Here is a 27,469-nt window from a genome sequence, read left to right as displayed (position 1 = left end):
ATGCTGGCTCAAACACACAGATATGCAGCGCGTGGTTCCTCCTGCTGGGAGACTTTGGGGCTTTTGCTCTCTCTGGGGGGAACACTTTGCAGACAGAGCACAAACATAGCAACCCCCCACCCAACTCTGTGGCAAAACAAGCAGGCTTCTGGCTCCACTAAAATCAAAGGTCTGATTTGCTTCAGCTGCGCAGGAAAGGGGGCTGCATGTAGAAAGGAATTAGAGCTTGAATGCGTAGCAAAAATAGACCACAGCGAAACCTCCAAATCCTGGAAGCACATGACTGAGCTTTCCTAATTCCACAGCCAGCAGCGCGCGGTGCTGGAGAGCCCGCTCCCATCAGAACGGCACCCTCATGAGTAATTAAAGCCATAGGGAAAAAAAGGAGCATTCTCTTAAAAAATGCCTAAATTGAAATAGCAGATATCAGAAAACTGCTGGGGTTCTAAGAGCAGGGAAACGATCAGCTCAGGGAAAGACAGGCACATAATGGCAAGGAAGGCACTTACCTCCATAACAAAACTCATCCTGTTGACCCCACATTGGGAAATAGGCATCAGTAATTTTGTGTTTCATTATGGTGGGAAAGTGGGGTTTAGAAGAAGAATCCTATCCATAAATCTTTCAAAGCCACCACGATTGATTTTCTCTTGCAGAGCGGGAGCAGCAGCTGCCATGGCTCCCCTTCCCTCTGCTTTTAGACAGCCTCCAAACCATCTTCTCCACAACTTCAGATGATTGAAGCCGTTTCTATTGTGTTAAGGAGCATTTCAGGCCACGGAGGGGCCAGAAAAAGGCAAAAGCAATTGCTGCAAAATGCGTTGTTCCAGAACTTTCCCTCCAGGAACGCGTGCTCGTTTTGTAAAGGTGGGTGACTTTAGGATGTTTTGTCTTTGCTCTGTTCTACCACAGAAACATAAGAGGCATCTTATCACCCCATCTCGTCTCCTTTGTGCTACAGAGATGGGTCACGTGTTGAGCAAGCAACACAGGTGCAGGGAACGAGCACTGGGAAGCGTTGGATGCAGCAGAGCAGCACGCTGTTCTCCTGTTTGCACATTGCTCACCAGTGTAAGCATCAGCACGACGCCTCGCGAGCAACGAGCAGAACGTGGGACTGCCGTTGTGCATAACAGGATCAGGGTGTTTGCGGACATGTCTGAGAGGGACCCGCTGGAAAAGGGACTCCTTCAGTGGGAGTGGGGAACAGCCACGTGAAGCCATTCTGCAAAAGACTGCGTTTTACCGTTTAATCCTCAATTACACACATGACTTCGCTGCGGAAAGGTCACCAGACAAAGAATGTTAGTCAACTGTGCTGGAGGGAGGGGCCGCGCGGCAGCGCTCAGCCCTGCTCTGGCCGAACGGTTCTATCTCAGCAGCACGGACGCGCAGAGGACGAGCGAGCAGGGGGCTCGTGCTGCTCGGGGTCACGCGGCTCTCCCGGCCCTAACCCCGGCCGCCTCCTCCCATCTCGCCCTCACAGCCGCTCCGGGGCCGACGAGATGCAGGCGAGGGCGGCCGGGCTGTGGAGGCGGCGGGCGGCGCTGCTGCTGCTGCTGGTGTTACTGTGGGGCTGGGAGCCGCGGGGAGCGCGAGCGCAGCGCCCGGCAGCGGACACAGGTGCGGCGGGGTAGCGAGCCGTGCACCTGCCGGCCGCCCCCTGCCCGCCGTAACGGCTCTGCCCTCTTTGCAGACAACAGCACGGACTGCGTTCCCCCTTCGTCTGAGTTTCCCGAGGGATTTTTTACACCGCAGGAGAGAAAGGATGGAGGGATCGTGATCTATTTCCTAATTATACTTTACATGTTTTTGGCCGCGTCCATCGTGTGCGACGATTACTTCCTGCCGTCCCTAGAGATCATCACGGAATGTAAGTGCGTTGTTCTCCCTTTCCCTGTAGCGCTGGGCTCGGTGCGGGCCCTTCTCTTTGGAAGGGCTCAGAGTTGGGGCGCTGCAGGGCAAAGCTGCAGCCAACCCACCGCTGCTCACACACAGACCTTAGCAGAGTAACAGGCTTCCTTATGCTTGGGTTAATACTGACAGTAGGGGTTTGCAATGAGCACTGTTAAGTCCAGAGGAAAAGCCAACCCCGAGCTCTCCATCTGAAACCACGGGGATTCATTTCCTGGCTGAAGTTTCGCTGCTTCTGGATGTAGTGAAGGAGTACCAGCATGAGCTGCTGCCACACAGCAGCTATGTCAAAGAAAGGGACAGTTAGAACAGCCCTGTGAAATCCCGTCATCCTGCAGGAACTCCCCTGGCTTCAGCAGACCACTGAATGAAAAGGTGGTCCTGGCTGAGTTCAGCTCTTCATTAGAACAGATTCTCCAGGGAAACTCATCCCTGGATGCTGGAAAACGCCCTCCAGACCTGAACGCTTACAGGAAATGTAAGTTTAAACATTGCCATGGAGCTAATACTTTACTTAAATTGACGTTAGACTTGTTCCAAAGCAAGCTATACTCCCCTGCTCTTAGTGCAGCCCTCTGTCCAAACGGTATGTTTCATAAACAGTTTACTAGAAGTCCTACAGCACTGATGGAAGAGACTCATCCCAGCACTGGTTTAAATCTACTGTTTTCAGTTTGATAAGGCACAGGAGCATGGATTTCCCTCACGATAGACTTGACGCAAATCATCATGAAGTGTTACACTAGTCCATGGAACCTCCCCACCATTTCTATCCTCATGGAACAGCATCAAGGCCTACACAAACACAGCTATTTTACATTTTATGATCATATTGTAATGCCTTCTGTTATGGGTGCTCCTTCTCTGGTATTTAAATGAGTTGGGAACAAGTGAGCTCAATTAACAAGGCTACATTTTCAATGTTTTAGACATTGCAGAGTTCATTCCAGTAAACTGTCATAGCTCTAACATTCCATGTTAAGACTACTGAAGTATTTGGGGTTTTTAATGTTTCTTAAAGCAATTCTCTCACTGTGTCCTCAGGCCTTGGCCTCTCTCAGGATGTTGCTGGAGCAACTTTTATGGCTGCTGGAAGCTCTGCTCCAGAACTTGTCACTGCTTTTCTAGGTAAGAGAGACGCGCTCTGACTCCTCGTAACCTACAGCTCCTTACCTTGCATGTCAAAGAGGAACATACCAGAGAGTCATTTTCCCTGCAGGAGTCTTTGTGACAAAAGGAGACATCGGCGTCAGCACCATCCTTGGATCCGCCATCTATAATCTTCTCGGGATCTGTGCAGCATGCGGGCTGCTCTCTAGCGTGGTAAGAATCAACCCGGACAGTTCTGCACCTGAAAGCCAGATGGTTATCCTTCTGCTTTGCCAACAAAAGCCAAGAGAGACTTGCTATGACAACCGTCAAGTTTATTATTTCGTAGCAAAACCAGCATGTAATCAGATTTAAGATAAGTTGCTATGAAAGTTTTTAAAAACACTTAAAGTTGTTAAATATCATACTTGAGTCATTCCTAAGAATCTCGGATCTTTACATAATATAGAAACAACATACCGGTGCAGCATTTACAGCACTTGGTGAAAGTATTACAGACACGTTAAAAAAAACAAGTCAATGGATCTGTGATCTGCAGGTTTCGAGGCTATCCTGTTGGCCGCTGTTCAGAGACTGCCTGGCATATACAATTAGTGCAGCGGCGGTCCTTGCGATGATATCTGACAGCAGAATTTACTGGTAAGAGCACAAGTAGTGTTTAGTTACCGTTGACTGGAGATTAGTGAAACAGTGTTAAAAAACAAACAAACTTCAGCTGCCATTCACTAACAGAAATATACATCCTGTTGGCTTTAAAAACGTAGAAAGTCACAATGCTTGTAAAGATTGTTATCTAACCATTCAAACCCTGCATGTTTATAGTCTGGTCTGCATAGGTTGCTTTGTAAAAACTTCACAACTTCTATCTGACCTGTTTTGGCATAGCAGTTAGTCTTCATAGTTAACTTCTTTTAGAGCCTTTCCTTAATAGCACTACCATTAAGAAAAACATTTCTCTGTCAGAAGCGGATCGTGATTCTGTTGTCAACCCTCTTCCATCACCACTGAAACTCCTGTTGTCCCAAAACAGTCAGGTCCGGTGCCACCTCTCTGAAGTTTCTGACTCGAAATAACACACTCTGTTCCCCTCTTTAACCACCACATGAGACTTGGTTTTGCAAACATCAGTTGTTCAGTAAGTTCCCCTGGAAAACATGCAGCTATACAACACAGACAAGATTCTGCAGGGGGGGTAGAATTAAACTGCTGAAAGACATGAAGAAACTTACAAACTTCCATGACATTGCCCATACAAGTGCAAAAAGATGCTTTTGTTTTGTCCTTTCACTACCATGCAATTTTTTATTTTTTGTCTTCTCATGTCAGTCACTTTATTTATTATATATTAATCTATATTACACATTATGTAATTATTATTTTTTTTAATTCTAGGTATGAAAGTGCTTCCTTACTATTAATATACGGGTGTTATATTCTGGTACTATGTTTTGACATTAAAATCAACCGGTGCCTCGTGAGAAAGCTCAGTCCCTGCTGTTGGTGCTTTACAAAAGCTGCGGAACAGAGCAGTGAGCAGCAGCCATTAGCTGGATGGAGGGAAGAGAGCGGGCCTCTCATTCGACAACAGTCAAGAACAGATAGTGGAATCTTTCAAGATGAGCTGGACTATTCTCAGCTTTCAACAAGCTTACATGGGCTTGATGAGATCTCTGAAGGTATAAGTGTCCTTACAGTTGTCTCTAGCAATCTCTATGCCTGTTTACATAAGTTCTAACAAAGAGCAAGTTTTCAGATATTATGAAGACTTTGCTCAGAAGATATCGTGGTATTTAAGCACATTGTTATTCTGTGCTGGAATATAACGTTAAGTGAAACTGTAGTTGTGATGTTTGTATGAAGATATTTGCTAGAGGAATGCTAGGACAGTTGCTTATTTGTGCCAGTAACAGAACTTCCATCATTTGCTGCTGTGCACATTTGAAACCTCCCAGCAACTCAGTCTGTAAAATGCAGTATCAGCTGAAAGACACACTGCTACCGTACTAAGATATCCTGTTTTGTCATGACAGTGGCCAGTTTGTAACCCAAAATATGCATTATAGCAGAAGGAATATGGAGCCACGGACCATGCTTCCTCTTCACTTAGACAAATCATCAGTTGGTGCTAAATCTTGTAAACATTTTGCATAAACCTTATAGACAAGTTCATTTTTCGTCCACCTTGGTTGTCTCCTAGTGACACAGCAATAAAGAACATCTGATTTCAGAGATCAGTCCAGTGCGATGGAGGCACTAGTAAGACAACAGTTACAACATCACAGTTATTTTTTGTACCTTTTTCCAGTATTCTCACAAGCAAAAGCAAATAGCATGACTTAGTGCTAAGGGTTCAAACTTAATGCTACAGTTTAAAACAGTTACTTCTCCAGCAGATCATCCAAGTGTCTTCACCATGCCTGAAGAAGATATGAAGAGAATTCTGTGGGTGCTGTCCCTTCCTATTACTACGCTGCTCTATTTGACTGTACCAGATTGCAGAAGGCAGTACTGGAGGAATTGGTTCATGGTAACATTTTTCATGTCAGCAGCATGGATTTCTGCAATCACTTACGTCCTTGTGTGGATGATAACAATAGCAGGTAGGTACCTCAAGTGATGCACCGAAGCAACCCATCAACAGTGGCTGACAAAAGTATTCTCCGTGTGAAGATTTTCCTTTTTCACATTTAACAGTCAGTATAGCAACACGTATTTCACTTAAAACAAGCAATCCCTTATTTGTGATCGCTTCCTTTGGCTCCTTCCACCTAATGAAAACCTCCATAGAATTTAGCTATTTTTGACTGCTTACCATCATGTGAAAGAGAATCTGTTTACAAAGCTACAAGAAACGGCTTATATTTAAAAAGATTGTTTCACTTCATCAAGCAATTTAATGGAACTAATTAGGTATGCAGGAATAAACTCATCAAACCAAAGTCTGGCAAACATGGAATCCACCAAGACTGAAATCAAAGGTTCAGATTTTTTGAAGAGACCCATTATTTCTACACCTAAGCTGCCAAAAATTATGCCCAACTTTTATATTCTTTTATTCCAACTGTAGTGTCATATGTTTCTTAGACTTCCTTACGTGTGTGTGTAGCTCTTAAAAATCTGCATCATAAAGATGAAAAAGCACTGAATTTAAGAGAGAGAGAGAGAGGATGTGAATGAATGCAAAAACAGTTTTAAATATCTTAAAGTATTAAGATATTTCACTGTTCCTCCAGTCAGCTCAAGGAAAACAAAACAAAACAAGTTTTAATTTTAAGAACAAGTAGAAGACAGATCTGTAAATGAGGAATAGCACAAACCTTGCCATTTCTACATCCTAGCTCACTAATAAATACCACTTCAGTATTCTGCTAGTTCAGCATCCTAAACTTGTTTTCAAATTAAAGTCGGTGAATGACTCCTCATTAGGTGCAGACACAGACCTACACAAAGGTAGACTTGTGAGAAGTGACCAACATTGCTGGATACAACACCCATCAGGTTCACTCCTTGCTCAAACTATTTTCTACTTTTATCTAAAAATCAAAGGTTTACCATCTGAATGCTGGAAGCCTCTGTGACAGGATCCAGATGAGAATTATTGCCCATCTACTAGAAGAAACACTAATTCATATGAAAGTAGGTACAGTGGAGTTTCAAATAGCACATTAGTGTTAGTCCACTCTGAAGAGTCATTACAAGCAGCACTGGGGTCTTTGTCCCACTACTTCAAGGTCAAATATGTTCTATTTACACATTAAAACTCTAAAAATTACACATATTTGTATATATATATTCAAGTCTAGGTTCTTTGATGAAAGTTGACCCAAAAATATTCTATTGTTGCATAAAAATGGCCTATCAAACGTGCCGAAAGTTTCATCGCAGGGGGCTACGTTTTGATGGTCAAGAGCAAACCTAATTTAGTACACTTTTTTTTTCACTAGCAAGGAAATTTTCATTACTCTAGCAAGATATTGCTACCAATACACAAAATGAACTGAAGGCTAGAAAAATAAGACCATTCTCTCTTTATGGTCAATTGCCAGAAAAAAAACCCTACGGTTCAACTAGAAGATGAATCTATCTAATAATTAAAAAAGAAAAGAAAAATTAGCTTCACCTGAGTTTAGATTCTATCTTATAAACTTCAGAGGGCTAGAAACTACTATTGGGTGCATAACACTGCTTCAATTCATATTTCACCTTTGTTTAGCTTATAAAAGCTGATCATATTGGTCCCTCCATCCTACCAATCTCTTATGTTAGAAGCAATGAAAAATAAATACTGCTGCAGATTTTACAAGAGGATGATGACATAACTCCCTCTGAACAGGAAAAATTTCAAACAACTTGAAGGGGTTGATCTAGAAAGCTGTTATGTCCTAGGCAATGACTGCTAACTAAGTTATAGCACACTGCCTCTTATTCTAAGAAAATGATGCTTAGTAGTGTCAACATACTCTAAGCAATAATTCAGGTTTTAACAATAAAATAAACTTCTATGGTTCACTAAAATGTAAGACAAGCTTTAAATACTTATAGAAATATGAAGAACTTCAAGGTATTGATGCTCATGAATGGTACATAAAACTAAAGGCTACTACAACAGTCTTGTAGATGATCTGAATCCCTGTATTCTAAGAAACCTGTATTCTTTCAGCACAAACAGGCCTAAAAACAGGTAGGCAGGAAGCTTCTGTTCTGATAAACTTTTTTTTTTTTTTTTAATTTAAATCTGTGTTGATCTAAAGAAACTCATCCTTCTAAAGAAATACTTGTGCTAAGAAGTCATTTTGCTTCTTCCAAATCCAACAGACTGAAAAACTTCTATTTCCTTCTAACTGGAATGAAGCATTAGAGCCACACAGTTGAGACAATATTGTAGTAATACCCTCAATATCCTTATTTCCTAACAAAGTCATGCGTTGGTGGGGCTTTTTTCCCCCTCCCCTTTGAAGAGTATGTGCCTGTAAGAATTACTGCTCCAGAACACTTAGGAGTGATAATGATGAGATGTTTCAAACCAAAGGAAACTTAACATTTTCCAGGAGTCAAGAAAAGGGAATAAATAAGTATTTAAACTTGAACTGTATCTGAAAGGACAATCCATAGTTAAATATCATTTTGAACACAGCAAACCTTCTATCCATTCAGGCTTTGAAAAGCTGCAAATAAGATTGTTACTATCCTATAGTTCCTTGATTGAGGAACAAGAGCAATATAACATTTCGTTGTTGTTACTGTCCCTGTTAAATTGGTGAACAGATTCTACAGATTTTAGAATTACTATTATTAATAATCCTTTTTTCCAGCAAAGGAAGCCTGAAGAAATTTCTTTGGATGAAACAACATAAAAATCTTACTCAAGTTTTCTACCATTATTTATAAACTACAGGTGAAACACTGGGAATTCCAGAGTCAGTAATGGGCCTCACATTACTAGCAGCAGGAACAAGTGTACCAGATACAGTTGCAAGTGTGTTGGTGGCTCGAAAAGGTAAAGATTTTGGTGTTCAGGCTTATTCCAATTGATGCATTTAAAAAGTACTATGACCAAGAGCATTTCCAGAAATTCAAGGAGTAACTTCAAAACTTGCTCCAGTTTCTAAGGTTACCACTAATAAATAAGATAGCTTACCTTCAAAAATAATAATAATAAAAAAAAAAAACAGTGGTTCAGACATTTAAAAACCTCCCAGTATCTCAGATAAGTGTTCTAGATTGGTATGATTTGCTGTTGATCACCTCACAGCTTTACTGCAAAGCACAACTTGTCTTGCTATTTTAAACATGACTGTGGATTTTATGATGTCCTGTTTAGTTTATCTTAAGAGCAGCTTTGCAGGTGCTGATTTAGAGAGACTCTTTTTAGGCTTCTGGTACCAAAACCATCATCTATGGAATCATATTTACCATTTGTGCAAAGAAAAAAGCTAAAAAGGGTGTTTCACATAAAGTTGAGGGCTGGCAGCCTGATCCTCCAATACAGTTTGCCCATTTTGTGTAATACAACGAATCAGGCTTATTTGTACTTCTTCTTTTACAGGAAATGGAGATATGGCTATGTCTAACATTGTGGGATCCAACGTATTTGATATGCTGTGTCTGGGAATACCCTGGTTTATAAAAACTGCCTTCATAAATACATCCGGACCCATAGAAGTGAACAGCAGTGGTTTGACATACACAGCCACTTCTCTCATCTGTTCAGTTGTTTTTATTTTTCTGGCAATTCACCTGAATGGCTGGAAAATAGATAAAAAATTGGGAGCAATTTGTCTTATACTCTACTTAGTATTTACTGTATTATCAATTTTATATGAACTTGGCATCATAGGGGACAATCCTACAAGGGTCTGTGGCAACTAGTTTTAATCAGTGATTATACTGATGAAAAATAAAAGCCAGAGAAAAAGATCAGTTTCTTCATTTAGTCAAATAATAATAAAAAAAAAAAAATCCAAGACTTCCATTGGACTCTTAATCTTATTTACAGAACTAAGTCATGGCATTAAAGTAATATTAAGTAGAACAAAAACATCACAGCCTAATTGGAGCCCTTTCCTTTAGAGTCAAGAATTACATTATGACAACAACAAGCACATAAAACTAGAATTCTGGAAGGAAAAAAAAAACAAAACACCTAGTTTTTACATTACAATGTTGATACAAGAGCCTGGGAAAAAATAAAATAAAATCAGGAAACACTAAACAAATCCCACTATGCGATCTTAACAGAGAAAATGGCTTATTTTATTAAAAACAGTATAACCATTCATTTAAACTGAATGACTAGAGAGAGACACTTGGCCTAATTTTCCAAAGGCGCCAAGCATCCAAAGTTCCCATAGTCTAACGGAACCTACAGGTGCTCACTGCCTCTTAAAAAAACAACAAAAATCAGGCTAATTGTCTTTAAAAACCAAACATCGTAAGATTCAGTTAACAAGTATCACAGTATATTAAACACTATACTGTTAAAGGCTGGTGGGATTTAAAAGTTCCTTTTTACAGCTTTCGTAAGCATACAATGTTACTAAAAATGACTTACTAGGATAGAGAAGCTAAACAGACATAGGAATGTTCCTGAACACAGTTTTAAATTATGCATTGCGATCCAAGCGTACATCAATTTCTCTGCCACTGATTTTTATGCCGTTCATTATCCTACAGGCCTTTTCAGCAGATTCTGGCGAGTCAAATCTGACTGTTCCACAGCCTTTTGATTTTCCATTCTCCATTTTTATTTCTGCAAACATTACATGACCTGAATAAACAAGTTAAACAGCAGTTATTTTAAGCCTTCAGTGTACCGTAAACTTAAAGAACTAATTAGAAGTGATAAAAGAGCAGATTAAATATAATTTGGGGAACACGCAATAATAGCATTTTTAGACTCAAAGCATATTCACTGATTGAGGGAATGAGACACAAATCAGAACAGAAGTGAAGAATCCAAATTATGACCCACTCTTTCAACTTTGCTTCAGACTTAACTAAGATGAAGTATGCCTTAATTTGACATCAAGTGGGAAACAAAGCACCCTAAAAAGCTAAGGGAAATTTCCACATTTCATTCATGGAGGTAGAAGAGTGACTAATGGATGTACTTTGAATGACAGTTCAATCCAGTCCACCTTGTTCCTTCTAGCATGCCAATCACAGTAATATTATCTAACCAGCCACAACCACCTTGTAATCTTGCAAAGAAGTTGCAGAGCAAAAAAACAGCATGAGCTTTCCAATTCTTTTAGTGTTTGCTCGAGTTAGGGTACTCAACCCCGGAGGCAACATGTCTACGTAGATGCCAGAGTTACACTCCATTCCTGAGCCCTCATTTGCCAGTTGGAACAAGAATCTCTTCCCTAAAATACATGGCTTTTTATGTTTAAATGTCATAAAATAGAAGGCCAGCCTTTCATTGAAAGAAACTGCTTTCACTCCAGCATCATAAGGAAATATGGAGATATGGACTTTGTATGTTTAATTTCTTGTTTATATTTGTGTTTATCTGGCTTAAAAAACATTCAACATAATCACTGCACCTGACAGTAGCCAGAAAGAACAAAAAAATTCCTGTAACTCTGAAAGTTGCCCAGGGCATTAGGACAAAAAAAGTGAACCCGTTTACCTGTATCCATTCCTCAGAAAACAATCTAATTCCTTAGCATAACTGCAAGCATGTTACCAGGTTGATGATAGCAGAGTATAAATAACCATACCAAAACACAGATGTTCCTATCATATATCACTTCATGCTACAATTGTATCTGCACAAGAAGTGGTGCTTCAAGAATTCTTCCTAACTACTGGTATGTATTTTAGTAGAGAATAGCTAAACCCATTTGCACAAGAGCTTATTTCACATATCCATCCAAATGAAGGCAGGAGGTGGATGGCAAGAAAAGAGAACACAAAATAATCCCTGAAAAAATTCTGAAGCAAAAGCAAAAGTGAACAACAGCTTTTTTTTTTTTTTACAAAATGCAAAACCATAACAGTTTCAAATTAACTTATTAATCAAGTTTACATAACCGGATAAGTTGAATATTGAATGTGAATTAAACAACTCTGCTGCATGCTCTATTTTTAAGAGGTGAAGGTTTATGTGGTCCTTTATCAGAGTAGTATCCCAGTATAATATTAGGATAATGACTTTCAGCTCCCAGAATTTTAACAGCAGCACACAGTCCTGATAACAGGGGGAAAACAGAGCTTCTCTCTAACCATCTGGTACACTAGACCTGGCTATGATTCAAGAAGAACTTTTAGTCCTGGAACAAAAGCACACTAAGTTCCTGTAGCTACTACATACATCTGAACACTGAGCTTTTTTCACGGTACTACTGCAAGGTCTACAATATTTCCCTGCACTCTGCACGTAGCTGTAATGAAGGCTTCCTTAGATACCAGCAGAACATTTTAAATTCTTTCTTTCCTGTCTCCCAAAGCAAGTAAAGCCATCCACAATTCAGTTATTTAATACCAAAGTGTTACATTCAGTTACACCAACTTACACCATTCTGAAGGTGAGATTTAAAAAAAAAAAAAAAAAACAAAACTAAACCCACCCTCATATTTCTACACACAAGTTCGATTAGAGAAAGAATTACTGGATATTCACATTGCTCCTGTCTTACAAAAAAGAAGGGCTTTTATTTCATTACAGAAGACATGACATTACAGCCTGCAAATGTGCTTATCAGGATCCCCTACTTGCACTAAAACAATCTGCTGCTTTAGCAAAGTTCTTAACTCTGCTTTGATGCAGCACCATTATTGGAAATAATGCATGGCCTGGACACACTGACACCCCTTCTGAGCATTTGTCTCTAAATAAACATAACCAAACTAAAAGGTAATTCATTTATAGAATGGGCTAAACTCTCAGTCAGCACAGCCCATGTTATACTTTAGTCTCACGTGTTGTCAAACCTAAAAATTCTTTATAAAACTGTCCTTATCTAAAGAACATCATACAAAATGTGAAGTCAGTGGAGCTGAGTAGAGGTAAGAGTTGTATACGTACCACACTGACTGAATTTCTCCTTTAGCTTCTGCCAGGTCAAGTCAAAAGGAAGCTAGAATTCAAAAATATTTATTACTAGCAAAAGATTACAATAAGAGAGAGCACGTAGTCAAACATGCACACAAAATAAGCTTATAGTTTCCCCGTATGCAAACACTTACATTTCTCACAAATATCTGGTTGCCTTTAGAGCCCAATCTCTCCTTCATGGCACCTCCCATTGGGCCGGGCACAAATCCTCGGTCTATATCAATGTTCCTGTCCAGGCCTCCACCCATAGCTGGTCCCATTCGATCAAAGCCAGCACTCATCCGATCCATTCCCATTCCTCCAGGCATACTGTTCATACCGCCCATTCCACCACCTACAGAAAGAGAATAATAATGTATTTTATTACTAATAAATGCATAAGCATATCATAAAAGTTACTTTTCTTCTGTCACAAAAGAACTTGTACAGGCACAGTCATTCACACACACTTCTGTCAGTTGAGGAAAAATAAACATTCAGCTTTACTCGATGCAGTCGCACCACACTTGGTGACAGCCTTGTAGAAAAAGCACATTATGCAAAGAACAGACATGACTGCAAGTCCTGTGAAGAGCTTGGATTTTCCCATGATACGTGCGATGGAATATATTCAAGTACATTACATAAAGAACCAAGATCAATGGCATTCAAATATCTTGTACGCTCATTTTTCTGGATTCATAATTAAAAATTAATGTAAAACAAGCTTATCAAGATCTCGAGGGGCCCCCTAACTCTTCTGTCTCTTGAGATTGCCACTAGCAAGATTTTAGTTTCTCATGTGTCCCAGCTTGAGAACTAAGATATTTGCCTTAGTACAAACTTAGTATTTGAGCTTTGCACAAAGCTGAACTGGGTGACAGCCTGCAACTCAACAGATTACTGAAGTAACTAAACTCAGCTTCATCAAGTTCACACAATTCATTTTGCCCATTCATCCTTTTTCTAGAACTCAAGTTTACTTCAATCACTTCTCCCTCCACAACAGAAGCTCAAACTATTTCAAATCTCTGTGTTTAGGGAAAAGACTGGAGAGAAAAACCTGCTAAGTGAATTTTCACCTTAACAGAACAGTTTTAATGATTAGACTTGCAGTCACATGCAGCAGAGTTCTGACACTGAGCAAACACCGCAGTACAAATCCACTGAAACAACTGCATGCACAACAACCACACCATTACATTGCCTGAGTATTTACATGCCACGGAAACAAGTAAACCTACTCATTCCAGATCCCACTGGGCCCATTCTAGGTGCTCCCATTCCTCCGGCAAAAACACCAATCATTGCACCACCTAAACAGATAAAAAAAAATAAAGTGACATACATTGAAACTGCCAGATAGCAACAACAGCAAGGCACACAATGATACAGCACACTGACCTCAGTGTTTCCCATCAGTTCTTTTACACAGAACACTTTAGCTGGTGCCTTTGTTTCACATACTATATAGAAAATACCCAGCAAGTAACTTTACCTCTTCCTTCCGTATTACAGGAAGTAAGCTACCCTGATTTTCTCCACTCCAACAGCAGTGCAAACACTTTAAACTAAATGAGCCATTTCCCAGATTGGGACTAATAGCCCCATTGTCAAGGTTGAAGGGCTCATCCTATTTGAACCTTACTGTGTAGAAATGTTCTAGCTTTTCCCACCTTAAAGGAACTCAAGTAAAAGCTACAATTGTCTCTCAAGGTCTGTCTTTACTGTATATGAACGCAGAGTTCATAGAATTGGGTGGGGAAAAAAGACAAAAGAAGCAATACTTTAATCAAAAAGTGACAGGTAAAACAAAGAAAACTTCAGAACAGTGCAAGAAACTGATTCTAGAAAGTGGAGTTTAATGGATAAAAAATTCAAACTCGCTGATGTTATTCAGTGCTATGATTCAGTAATCCTGAGGGAGCTTCTAGAATTGTAAAAACTCAAAGAAATACATTCATGTCAATGCCAAACAGAGTAAGGGGCTGTGCAGGCTGCATAACAAACACTCCCATTTGTTCTGTGGAACAAAACTGACAAAATTTGTTCCAACAAACCTTGTTTCTAGAAAAAGAGCATTCAGGAGACCATAGGACTAACAGCAGCACCAGACTGATAAAAGAGCTTCCTATAAAAATAGGCAGTGTTTCTGGATATAGGTAGCATAATCATTTCAGAAAGTAAACTGCTGATATTTTCTACAAAGGCTTTTCATCTTCCATCAGATTCATTTTCTGTATGTAGTTCAGAACAGCAGCAGTGGTTCTCTGTCAGTCTCTTGGGAGAAAGTTTCCTCCTCGCAGAAAACATGCTGTCAGAGAGACTTCAAAAAAAATATGGACCAACCTGTTCAAGATACTATGGTTCAACACCAGCAGGATTACTCCCAACAGTCTGCATATGAGGAAGCCCTCAGTACTTATTCATTAAGCCTAAGAGGATGTAGTACAAGTAACAGACTTTTGAGTCCTTTTGTACAAGCATTTCTAACTGTACTGGCTCTGGATTTTCACTGAAGAAACATGTTCATCCTATGCTGCAAGTACACATAGTGAAAGCATATACTCAATTTTTAAAGACTTGAATTCCAAGCCACCAAGACTAATTTAACTGATAACCTTACTACATACCTACTGGTTGCTATACAATTACCAGTAGTTGTAGAGAAGCACATAACAGTTACCCTTCATTGAGACTTGCCCAAATTAACAACCCTCTTTCTCCCCCAAAAGCCTCTAAGCTGCATTTTTCCTAGAGCCCATGAATCTTACGTTTTTAACACACCTGCACTTTCAGAGTAGTGAGCTGAGGTGCGGAGCACAATGAGGAGCAGGGAAGAAAAGAAAGGCTGGCTCCTATAATGTGTTCACCCAGGTAAGAATATAGTAACAAAGTGAAGAAGGTTTCATTGTTAATCACTTCCAGGCCACTCAACCTCTATACAGATAGAAGAGCATCACTCATTTGAAAGAAGCAAAAAGTAGCAAAAATGAACTGGGCCAACAAGGCATTGGCCAACAAGGCATTATTTATATTAAAAAAACAAAACTGGCCCAGTTTCAGAAGAGGCCAGGATAGCCTGTCCTGAGCTGCATGAGAAAAGGTTGGAAGAAAACAGAGGGAACCAAAATCCACCATTCCTCTCCAATGCTGCATGATTTGCAGCAAGAACAATTTTCCAGCATGTCTTTGCAAAAGAAGGCTCCTGGAAGTTGCAAAGGTAGTGAATGAACAGCTTGTTCAGGATTGCCACTTTAATATCCAAATGATATAACGTCTGGCACAGTTAACAGCCTGCAGCTCAATACTTTCCTCAAATCACTACTTCTATTCCACAGATTAAAAATAACATTTTAACTTCTATCTCCAGAGACGGACACAAGCACATATAAACATCCTTAAATAAATAAACATCCTTATAATAACAACCAGTGAGACAGAGGAAGATGGCCAAATGAAACCACACCTCTCTTTTTTTGCCCCTATTAAAACTCTTCCAGTAATACTGAAATTTGCCAGAGGGACTTGAACAGTTACCATACCCATCCTTCCAAAAGAATCTCCAAAACCACGGTTCAATGCCATCTCACTACGAGCAAAGTCTCTGTCCATGTTTCCTCCCATTCCACCACGGAACATTTCTGCAGAGAGTAATAAACAAACCAGAAAAATTCTGTTATATTCATCTAAGTTGATGTTGATACAGCACTTGTTCCATAGCTGCTTGTTTAAATAGAAGCGGGTTTAATCCACCAGTCAAAGGCACCTTTCGTATCAGCTCCTATGTTTCCATTCATGCCACAGTCCACATTTCCCTTGAATTCATCTAGATTGCTCATCTCTATCTGAAGAAAGAGCTTTTAATACAGCTCACAGATTAGCAAACTAATAGCATTCACCCACCTCCCATCCGGCTGACTCCAAATCCTCCCATATTAGGCATTCCTTCCATTCCGCGAAATCCAGGAAGCCCTGTGAAATAAGGAAGAATGTTTTGCTATCCAATATTTTGAAAAGACATAATACAAAGATGTTCACTGCACGTACCGCCTCCCATTCTATTCATTCCGCCAAAACCAGGACCATCTATTCCCATACCTTTAAATCAAAGAAACAAATGCCATTTAGAACACAGGTAAGATCCTAATGTATTTCTAAAAGCAAGAAGTGTCTCAAAAACACACTATGCGAGGATGGCCTTGACAAGAGTGTGCCATTCTTCCAAACACTGAAATGACAATTATAAACTTAAAAGCTCTGAAACTTAAAAATGAAGAACATGGCTTTACCTCCTGGACCCATGTTCCCCATTCCACCACCCATGCTCAACTGTGTTGCACTAATGGGCTGCCCACCTGGTCCAAGTCCCATACCAATGCCACCAAGACCACCTTCAAAAATAAAAAGAAAAATAAAGCTATCAACATAAGGAAGACTTTCAATGTAAGAAGATTGCTGTAAGCAAAACTATTACCAAACAGTTCCAAGGCCATATTAATATGTGAGCTGCTCTCAAGGTAATGCCTTCTATTTTATTACACTGGCCCATGATGTCAGAGGCGGATGTTGGTGGTATGGCAGTCAGGGTCAAACCTTCCCACCAGTATCCCTTACACTTTGTTGCCATGTGACAGGTGGCAGCAGAGGGGTAGTCTGACAAAATGGTGCCTGACATGGAAGTGTTCATAAAGGAAAGGTGTGTCACTGAACTTGTCCATGCAGAAAAAATAGCACCCATTGACATTCACTGATGCTAGCTGAATGTTTACAGAGACCAAACAGCAGACATTAGCATAGCAAGGAGGTGGTGGTGTTTCAGCAGTGGCGATAGCGATATGAAAGATAAGCCACATTTTGGATGGCCACAGAAATTTTCACAAGCACAAAATGCACACCTGATGGTGGCAACTAGGCAAAAAAAAAATAGTGCTTTGGAGTTGAGAATTTGAATAGCATTACTGTGCTCCCTTGTATTTTTGCAGTTTTCATAGAAATAAATAGGAGGCAGTACTTACAGAGAAACATACATAAGTGCAAAGCGTAAAGAAGAATGTACTCACGAGGTAACTGAGGAGCTTTGCTGTCCACAACGCGGAAATCTTCGTGAGGAACTGATTTGTCATCCTGATTAAAAACAAGGATGCTATACTATGATTCTTTCAACACTGTGGCAGAGAGATGTAAGGTAAAAAGAAATGAAAGCAACTTACCATTTTTACGTGCATAGGTCTATCAAACAGGAATTGTCCGTTGAACATAGCTTAAGAAACACAAGTCAAGGAATCTAACCACACAGACAATTTAACTATTTCAAAAGAACTACAGCAAAAAATTATGTCCGTATCACTTTTAGGGGTCTCCTGTTCCTTATCTCATCTCCAGAATGCCAGTTCAGAGGCATATATGGCTGTTAGGAATACAAAGCTGAATTCACAGGTGTCATGTTTCCAGGTATTTTACATTTGTTCAACATCATAACAGACACCTTTCTACAATCTAGAAGTAAATACAGCCAGTATGATAAAAACAGATTTGCATAGTATAAAATCTAGTCCCTTATAATAGCTACAAAGCAAGTAAGCACAATTTGCAAAACTGTGCTATAAGGAGCCTTAAATAAAGACTAAGCCATATTTAATCCTTTTTTTTCCCCAAAAACCAAGGATACATATTGCTTGAACAGCTTCAATTGCTTGTTCAAAGGTAACTGTTCCCATTCCTCGACTCTTGCCATCTTTATCTTCTTTGATGTCTGCACGCTTTACAGTTCCAGCAATGCTGAATACCTCTTTTAGTTTCTTCCAACCAACTTTAAAGTCAAGCTTACACACAGAAATACGTAAGTGATTTCACTGCACACTCCCGTTCTATGATTAAATTTGGAATATTTCCCACACTGTAGGAAATCTTCAGATTCTCAAAATGCTTGATGTAACAGCAAGGATTTTAACATACAAACACTACAACAAAGTCTGACAAAAATGATACCTAAAAGCACCAAGTTATACTATGTATACCTATTTTACTGTTCTGATTATCATTCTAACACTGGGAAATGGATGGGTTATTGAGAAGGGCAAACACGCACCCATACATCCCCCTGCAGACACACAGCCTCTCTCTTACATTCATGCAAATAAAGAGCTGATAAACTAAGTATCCCTGTCAGTTTAAGTTCGTCTAAAGTAAATAGTAAGAAATAATAATAAACAAATTGTATAATGAATTTTAAAAAATAATGAATATGTCTTAAATATATTTTTAAATTAACACATATGACTGTGCAATAATTAAAAATACATGCCAATTTTAAGACTGAAAGGCATCTTTCGTGTCCAAAATCTGGAAAACATTTCTAATTTTTAGTTGAATATACTGACTGCAAACTAAGATTTCTCATTTCCTCTTAATATTAAAACGGGATTACATATGAATAAAAGATATTTTTACAAAGATCAAGTACTATAGTTTTTGAATACATTTTTAAACTTACATTTGCAACGAAAATAGTGGACCCAAGCCTGCCTGCCTGCAAGTTACTGATAACCTCAGGAGGAATGTTTGGATTATTGACAATAGAAGGTGGTAAATTCATCAATCCAGGTGCAATATCAGGTCCATGTCCTCCTGCAAACTGTCCTCCTCCACGCTGCAATGCCCTGCGAGCATGTTCACCTTCAGGATCCTGCAACACGTGCAGCAATTAAGCCAACTTAATAATCAGAAACAAGACAGCTAACAAGCAAAAACGCTCTATTTGAAATTCTACATAAACCCATCAAAATTATCAACTAATATCTTTGTCCATATCAGAGGGATCAAGAACTGAATTAGCATGGAGACCTAATTCCCTCACCTCTAGAGGTGGGTCCTTTCAGATGAGGGTTGAGTCATATTGGCAAAGCACTTGTTGAGGAAGCGTGCACTGCCACTTCACATGCTGTACCTAGCCTATGGACAAGTAGAAAAGATTTCAATCTAAAGGACTGTCAGTCTAGCACCTTTTTCCAAGAACTGAATAAATTTAAATAGCTTTTTTGATTTGTTGATACCATTATTAAAGCTGCAGCGGGACAAAGAACTGTGCCAGACACTGTCATATGCTACAGCACTACAATAAAAACACTGTCATTAATTTCAGTTTCCAAATCAGCATAAATTCCCTACTTTCAATCCCATTTGTACAAACACATAACAGTCTGACAATCAGCTCGTTCTTCTCCAACTCCTATTGTGAAGCAGGTAAGGAATACAAACATAGCAGTAGATGACAACACAGGTAAGAATATGAAGTTAAAGTTGTTTAAAAGGAGAATAGCATTAGATAGTTTTGGCTTTAGGACACACTTTTTGTGTCACTCAGCATTGTATCAAGACCTTCCACAAGCCAGTGGAAGTCCATTCAGAAAGTGTCATAAAGAAATCAAACTGAAAGTTACACAGCTGAGACTTGTGTCACTAGAACAGAAGACTATCTCCAGAATTTGGTATTAAAAGCAACAGCAATAATCATACCTCTTTAATATTCAGTGGTCTTCCACTAAGATCATATTTGTTCATAGTTTCTAACGCTTTCTTAACAAATTCTTCATCTTTGAATTCAACCACACTTAGAGGGAACAAAAACATTTGGAGTATTAAAATAAAGTTCAAAAATATTAAAATTGACAGAATGTTTGGTTAATAGTGCATTTAAATGCACATAGAAAGAGAAACTTACCCACAACCCTACAGCCACGATGATTTGTAATTATATATGTAAAGAGGGAAAAAAAAGAAAGAAGTCAGTCAGCACATATGTTAGTGTATTATAGATTAAAGATCCTGTTAAATAACTATTTGTCAAGTTATTTTCAGCTTCAAAAATCATAATAAATGTTCTTTACTGGTAGCCAAGCTGAATTTCTCCTCCTTTCTCAACATACATATTATTCAAATGGATTATACTACATTTGGTCCTCTTTGAGCCAAACCAGAATTGGACTATAGAAAAATGCCACACAGATCTGTGTAAGGAAAACTGGGGGGGAGGGAGGGAAGGGGTGGAAGGAAAAAAAACCCAGAACGTAACCAAAAACCAATCAAGACACTAATTGTACCATTAAACACTGCCCACTGACTGCAACATTCAACTCCACATACATCAAATATAAAAGTATACAATGAACAAGGTGTCTGCGGACCTCTTCAGTATTACTAGCATACTTGAGAGATTACTTTGTAAGAAAATAACATTTTTGGCTGCACCAGAATCCTTCTAATAAACCACAGAGTTTAGGATTGCTTTAAGTGAAGCAAAGCTGAAAGCATGATTTTGTTTTAGCAAGCATTGAAGAAAGTCATTTGCAACTACTGTTACAACTTCAGTTAAGACTCAAACCTGCATTTCTCACGTTCTCACTGCAGGTTCAGATCTACTATTGGCCAAACTTTAGACTAGTTTTAAGACAGAGGAGCTTTAACAATCTTCACTCTTAGTACCTCATTGCTGCTGGTACTCTATTGGCTACCAACCATCGTCATCCATTTGGATTTTGAAAAAGCAAATGCATTAATCCAGAGTTTAGAGTACCAACCATACAAAGCTGTCAAATCAGGCACTTCAAACAGTATATTCTTAGCTAACATGTTATACTTCTTGTTACCAGGAAGAGAATGCTACCCGAGTAAAATTTAAGTAGAATCAGTGATTTACTGAGCATCCTTTAACTAAAAGGCATTTGTACCAAAACAAAGATGTTGTGTAAAAAGAAGAGTTAAGTAAATGCCATTTGTTAACATTTACTGAAGTATTTTGTCCTTTACAGCCAGCTAGTTTGAGTTGCGTGAATGCATCAGACTATTTCTAATACAGAAACCTCAAAGCTATCTTAATGACATCAGTGTGAAAATGAAACTTACTTTCCAATAACTGGTACAGGTATTATACAAAAATAAAACTGCTGAGGAACTTTTAAACCTCTAGCAGATTGTTGCCCACGGCACTTACCCTTGATTTTCCTTCAGCATCCTTAAACAGCTCCACGTATGTAACCTCACCAACTACATAAGACATACAAAGGGAAAATACCAAGAGACAATGCATTTAAACACCAGTATCTTTCTTTTCTGTGCCCCTGTGCACAACTCTACAGAGAAACACCTATTATTCACCAACAATCAAAACCAGACCAACATACCTCCTCTCAAAGGCTATATAATTTAGCTAATTTTCAGAAATATGCAGCAGCCACATTCTCAAAATCTAAAAACAAACAACTATATTTAACCTAATTCATACTACAGATCATATTTGGCCAGTATGATATAGTTGGTGAACAAATTCAGATATACACAGTCCCTTAACCTAACAAATGAAACGTCAACGTTCACTGCAAAGTGTAACATTTGTCATCCTACTCACAACACCTGTTTTAAGGTGACTTTCTACCTGAATATCTTCAATCATAAGTTTGCCTTCAATAATAACCAAATTTACACATCAAATATTTCACAGCAAGCCACTCACTTTCTAAAGTAGGAAGTTTCAGTAAGTAAACCAATCAAATAGTCACGTCACCTTACAACAGATACACCAGCAGTTACAGAAGAGGTTTTTTGGCATTTTTCGCAGCCTAAAAGCCAGGTGTGCTTTGCATTACTTTTGAAGAATCTATTATTTCAAGAAAGAACACAGAACTAGCTTTTTACAGAAGTCAAATATTAGCATTAGATCCCCCAAAACTTGCAATAAAAAGCTTGGGGTATCAAGATTACTCTATCAGAACTGCAACAGTAATAACAAGCTTTTAATATAAATCTCCAGACAAACAGTCGTGGCAGTAGTGACAATGCAGACAAAGTTAATGCCACAGCCAGATTCCACCAAAGAAATACAAAACAACTTTTGAAAGACATCCTTTATGATATGTTAACACACTAAACGTGTTGCTTAGATGCAGTAGCCCTTTAAAAAAAAATCTACGAGACTACAACTAAATGAAACAATCTCTTTAAGAAGACATGAAGTCATGCATATACTCTCTACTGTCACACTAGATTGGCAGAAGATTGTGAATACCTTGTTTACCAGTCCTACTCTGCAATGCAATTGTCTCAGATGAAAGAGGGGGAAGGAAGATAGATGTACCAAGTAGAGGCCAAAAAAAAAAAAGTCAAATCAAATCTGTGTGGCTCAAAGGACATACACATTATATTTCGTCTCCTTCTACATGGAGTGCGTTATAAGGAATAAGTTACCTTTCTCTCTCATAAGATCTTTAATAGCTTGCCATTTCATGTCATATGGGATGTTGCTAATGAAAACTCTATTACGATTAATAGTCTTCTTCTCTGCACTGCCTGCGTTCTTCTCCTTCGAGTAGGGGTGGAATCTATTCTTGTTTCCCAGAGAAGGGATTGCCTTCGGTTTTGCATGCTTCTCTTTCACTGGTGCTTTCTCTTCTTTTGCCGTCTCATCATTATCCCTACATTCCAAATACATAAATAAATACACAAATATTAGTCTCATCTTGGATTACAGAACTACTGAAGCACCAATACACCCAGCTCTATAACTCTATGCTATTAGAACTACCAGGATGTTGCCCTCCTTTTGAATTTAAAACAATACATTAATCCTATCAGCGTAGTTTCAAAATAGGTTGCTTTACCTAGAATGAAAATGAATGTTACAAGAGACCTAGGCACTATTATAAGTTCAGAAATCACATCTTGCTACTTCAGTTACATCCTTTTTCCATTCAGTCTGTCAATACTGAGGAATATGGTGCTATGAAACTACTACAAAGATCAAAATTCAAGAAATCAGATGAAAAATAGCCTACAGTTTCCATACTTTGGAACTTCAAACTTCAATTCAGACTTGGCAAAGCTGCACAATGTATGCCACAACCAAGAGTTGAAATGATCATGTTTATGGAACAGCCTGGTATACTTCATTCAGTGTATTAATAGGTACATATATACAATCAGCTCTGGGAGGCAAAATACCTTCTATTTTGCACACAAATAATTTTTATTCACAATTTTGGTCTGACTGCTTTTAGAGAAATTAGAACTTCATTTAGAACAAATGCTCTTTTTATTTCCAATGCTAAACACTAGTATAACTTGAAAACATTCTAAACGCATAGCAAATAGGCTTATTAAGACACACTTTGGCTCTAAGACTAATTAAGTCACCAGGAATTATCCATTAAAAACAAAGATTTTTTTTCTTGCCCTCAGTCTTTCAAAAAGCAAGCAATAACAGCTGCCTTCCATTTAAAAATGTTTCATATTTGTAAATGAAAAACCACAGGACAGTATGCTTCCTCTCTTCTGATGTAGCACATTTCACAACTTCAGTAGTACACAGTAGTTCTATGTACAAAACAGCCAAACCAAAAGCCAAACCTCTTCAGCACTTGACAAAGTGTTACTATGGTGAGGTGGTTCAGCATGCTACCATAGAATCAAGGTGCCCAAACCACTGCACAGAAAGCCTCCAGTAATGAAGCCAAACAAATACAATCCACTAAACAGATGCTATATGTGACTCGTTCAAATCTCACTGCAGTTAACAATAAACTTGGAAGCATTTGCAAAAGGACTTTTTATATTAAAGACCTATCACCGGCCACTCAAATTAGAACATGACAGTGTCTCATAGAAGACTGTCAAAGAGATGGACGGTGAGCCCTTCTTCTCAATTACCAGCACTATCTTTACAATTCCTCCTGCTTTTCAGAAGGCTTTGCTTCGATTTCATTTTGACCACAGGTCATTCCTAGTGTAAAATGAGCCAAACAAAACAAGCATTTCAGTTTTACAACCACAGTACATGGCAAGATTACCAACCTTTATGTATTGAAATTATTATTTTCAGCTCTTTTTGCATAATTATTAACAAACAATGAGTGAGTTTTGCACTCTGAATGTGCAAATGGCCTTTCAGTAAGTTAAAAGTATTATCTACTCAAACTTGGACACGTCTCAGGGAGGAATAACTTCAAACGTGCACATTTTCCTCCCACAGGTTTTTCTCAAATGTTGAAGTACTGATATGATATTAACCTCACAGTCCTTGTGTTTACAAGTGGATTAAAAGAGGATTAACAACTGAGAAATGCAAGGACACTGCTTGGGTCAAGTATTTGTAAAATTTAAAACATTCAAGTCAACAACACATTATCTAGCCCAAGCATTCTCCAGCTTCCACTGAGCCACCACTCCTCCACACCATTCTGTACCATGGCAATGTAACTCCTGTGTGGATGTGTAATGAAGTGAAATGGCTGGAACAATGCAGGGAACTGGTAGGAGCAAGGGGGACCTAAGAGGGAAAGAGTCAAGTTTCAGCTTTCCAGTCAGGCCTGTTCCTTCCAAGGCAGTTCCACTCGTGAAGATAAAACTGACGTACTGCGATACCCCCAGTAAAATCAGAGCTCTTCCTCGGGTTTCAGGATTAGACCAACAGATTCTCTTTAGTCTTTTAAGCTCTTTCCTGCTTAAAGGATTATAAAACAACCCCAGCGTATTCAATGTGGTACACAGGAAGTGCCAGCTCTCCAACAAGAGAATCCACTAGTTCTATGACATCTGCCTGTTTGAACCAGTAGGATGCAAGCCTTGCATAAACTCTTAAATTTGGGAAACAGAAGACGCTTCATTTAGTCTAGGAACTGCAACCCATCTCCTGAAAATAAGAGGTTAAGAAAAACAAGAAAATCAATCCTTACAAAATTCATCTGCCAAAATCAATGGGCAAGTGAACAATCTGGAGGTAGAGTCCATTTTGTGGTTGCAGCTCTCACATGAAAAGTACTTTCAGTAAAAGAACACATTTAAAACAATGATCCCTTCATTATCTACAGGCCACAGAAAAGAAGCTTGGAAACTATGAGCTGCCATTTTCACAAAGAAAAAAACAATAGTAATTGTTACTCTTCATGCTTTCTATTAACTAAACATTTTATGTTTACTTTATTCCTCTGCTTATAAGCATCTGTATACTCATACAGGTAACTAGCTCAGCAGAGATTGAAATGCAGAGTCCACAAATGACCATGTGATTCCAATACACGTACATCAGTTCAAGTTTGTTGTCTGACAGTTCCCCTGCTCAATACAGTAAACATAGGGAGGTGGGCAAGCTGAAAGCAGGATTCCTCTCCAACTCAACCTGATCACCATGCAAACCTGGCACTGAAACACACTTTTAGGCAGCACGTTTCAACTCTATGGATGGATGGATGATGGCTTCATCCTTTGTACACCTGTTTCAGGAAAGACTGGAAACAAAACACTAAGATTTGAAACTCTGTTACCAAGAACGTCCCTTATTTTCAGACTAGACCCTGCTGACTCCTATCTTGCAGACCAATGTGATATTTTTCATCTGCATGCAACTAGTTTTGAAGAGAAAATAATAAAACTGCTGAATGGAGAAGGGACACGGTAAAATTAATTTTAACAGTAGCAATGACAACAGGCAATAAAATACCGCATGCCTTAAAGAATGCAAAAAGGTCACCATCTTCTGGTCAAGGTAAATTATTAAGGTACTCCAAATGCTGATGATCAGATTCAGGGGAAGAAAAAAGCAAAGGAAATGCTGTTTTACTGAAATGCAGAGCTCACAAACACTGAATTTCCCAAAAAGTCAAGTAAAGGCATGGAGTGCGCCTGGGCTGCATAGAGCACATTAAAAGATCACAGATCTCAACAGACTCCATGTATTCTAACACAAGGCCTCCTAAAACACGTATTTTGCCTGAAGATGCAAAGAAGTTGCAAGAGGTGCTGAAACTTCAATAATAAGAGGCCAAAACCTACTTCATCTATAGAATTACAACCCTTGAAGCCTGATATCAAAAGCAAGCAAACCCATACAGGGCCATTCATTGCTTTTTTTCTGAAGACTTGGCATTTCTGGCTCTCCCACGCTATGTTTCTTCTGGACTTACTATATAAGAGATAGTTTACATACTCTGTATGTGATTATTTTGTTATTTACAGGAAAAGTTCGTGGGTTTTTGGCATGTTTTGTAAAAGAAGTCACTACAGGGCTTTCTTCCTTTTCTTCAAAAAAAAGGGAAAAAAAAATAAAAGAAAAAAGAAAAAAGAAAAAAAGAAACCCAAAGCTTTACAAAGTACACTGTAACAAGTCTGGAAAGGCAAAACGGCCCAGCACACTTCTGGACACAGTTCCTGCCACACCGTACCGACCCACAGCCCATCAAAGCACCCTGAAGGCCCGGCCCACCGCTCATCCTCCGGCCGCACACACCAGAGCTCCCCGGGCGGGCACGCAGACCCCGGAGAGCTGACCGAGCACCACCCGGCCGCCTCGCACTGTCGGCGGCTGCCCAGCCCCGGGTCCCCCGCCGCCCCGCGCTCAGGTACCCGAGCGGCCCGCGGCGGGGGAGGAGCCCGGCGGGGCGCGGGCAGAAGAGGCCCTGCCGCCCCCCGCCGCCGTTCCCGCCGCCGCGGCCTAGTGGTGCCCGCCGCACCCCGCACCCCCTGCCCGCGCTGCCCCTCCGCCCGGCCCGGCACACACATTTTGACGCCATTTGCGCTGCCCCCGCCGCTCTCGGTCGCTGCCGCGGCCTCCTCACGTTGCGGCGGCTGTTGTTGCGGCTGCTGTTGTGGTGGCGGTTGCTGCTGTTGCGGTGGCGGCTGGCCGGCGATGGCGGCCTCCTCGGCCCCTCGCTGCAGCGCGGCAGCCGCAGCCTCCGGCTTGTCGTTCTCCGCCATTTCGTGGCCGGGCCGCAGCCCCGCTACGCTCGGTTTGAAAACGGCCCGGAACGCTTCGGCCTCGCCTCGCCGCGCCGGGCCGGCCAAGTCTCGCGAGAACGAGGTTTGCGGCGGGGGAGGGGACGCACCGGCGGCATACGGCGTTGCCATGGCGACAGCAGCCAG

The 27,469-nt window shown here is 39.9% G+C and overlaps 2 protein-coding genes across 2 annotated transcripts; one reads left to right on the top strand and one right to left on the bottom strand.

The window, feature by feature from the left end:
- The first annotated feature begins 1,345 nt into the window (after positions 1–1,345).
- SLC24A5 (solute carrier family 24 member 5) lies at positions 1,346–9,393 on the top strand. Its single transcript, XM_072345284.1, has 9 exons — positions 1,346–1,623; positions 1,697–1,873; positions 2,959–3,042; positions 3,134–3,237; positions 3,563–3,663; positions 4,417–4,700; positions 5,418–5,624; positions 8,420–8,521; positions 9,071–9,393. Exons 1-9 carry the CDS (start codon positions 1,506–1,508, stop codon positions 9,391–9,393), a joined length of 1,500 nt encoding a protein of 499 aa, XP_072201385.1. The 5' UTR covers positions 1,346–1,505.
- On the bottom strand, positions 9,223–27,469 carry MYEF2 (myelin expression factor 2). Its single transcript, XM_072345283.1, has 17 exons — positions 27,108–27,469; positions 22,805–23,031; positions 21,555–21,607; positions 20,286–20,293; positions 20,081–20,174; positions 19,059–19,250; positions 18,234–18,387; positions 17,776–17,825; positions 17,626–17,689; positions 16,855–16,956; positions 16,613–16,663; positions 16,469–16,537; positions 16,108–16,206; positions 13,807–13,878; positions 12,715–12,917; positions 12,554–12,605; positions 9,223–10,291 (listed from the first exon to the last, which is right to left on the bottom strand). Exons 1-17 carry the CDS (start codon positions 27,452–27,454, stop codon positions 10,128–10,130), a joined length of 2,001 nt encoding a protein of 666 aa, XP_072201384.1. The 5' UTR covers positions 27,455–27,469; the 3' UTR covers positions 9,223–10,127.

This window comes from Excalfactoria chinensis, chromosome 10 (genome assembly GCF_039878825.1).
Source record: "Excalfactoria chinensis isolate bCotChi1 chromosome 10, bCotChi1.hap2, whole genome shotgun sequence".
NCBI classification, from domain to species: Eukaryota; Metazoa; Chordata; class Aves; order Galliformes; family Phasianidae; genus Excalfactoria; species Excalfactoria chinensis.
The sequence above is the reverse complement of the archived record's forward strand: the minus strand, read 5'-3'. Positions and strand labels throughout refer to the sequence as shown.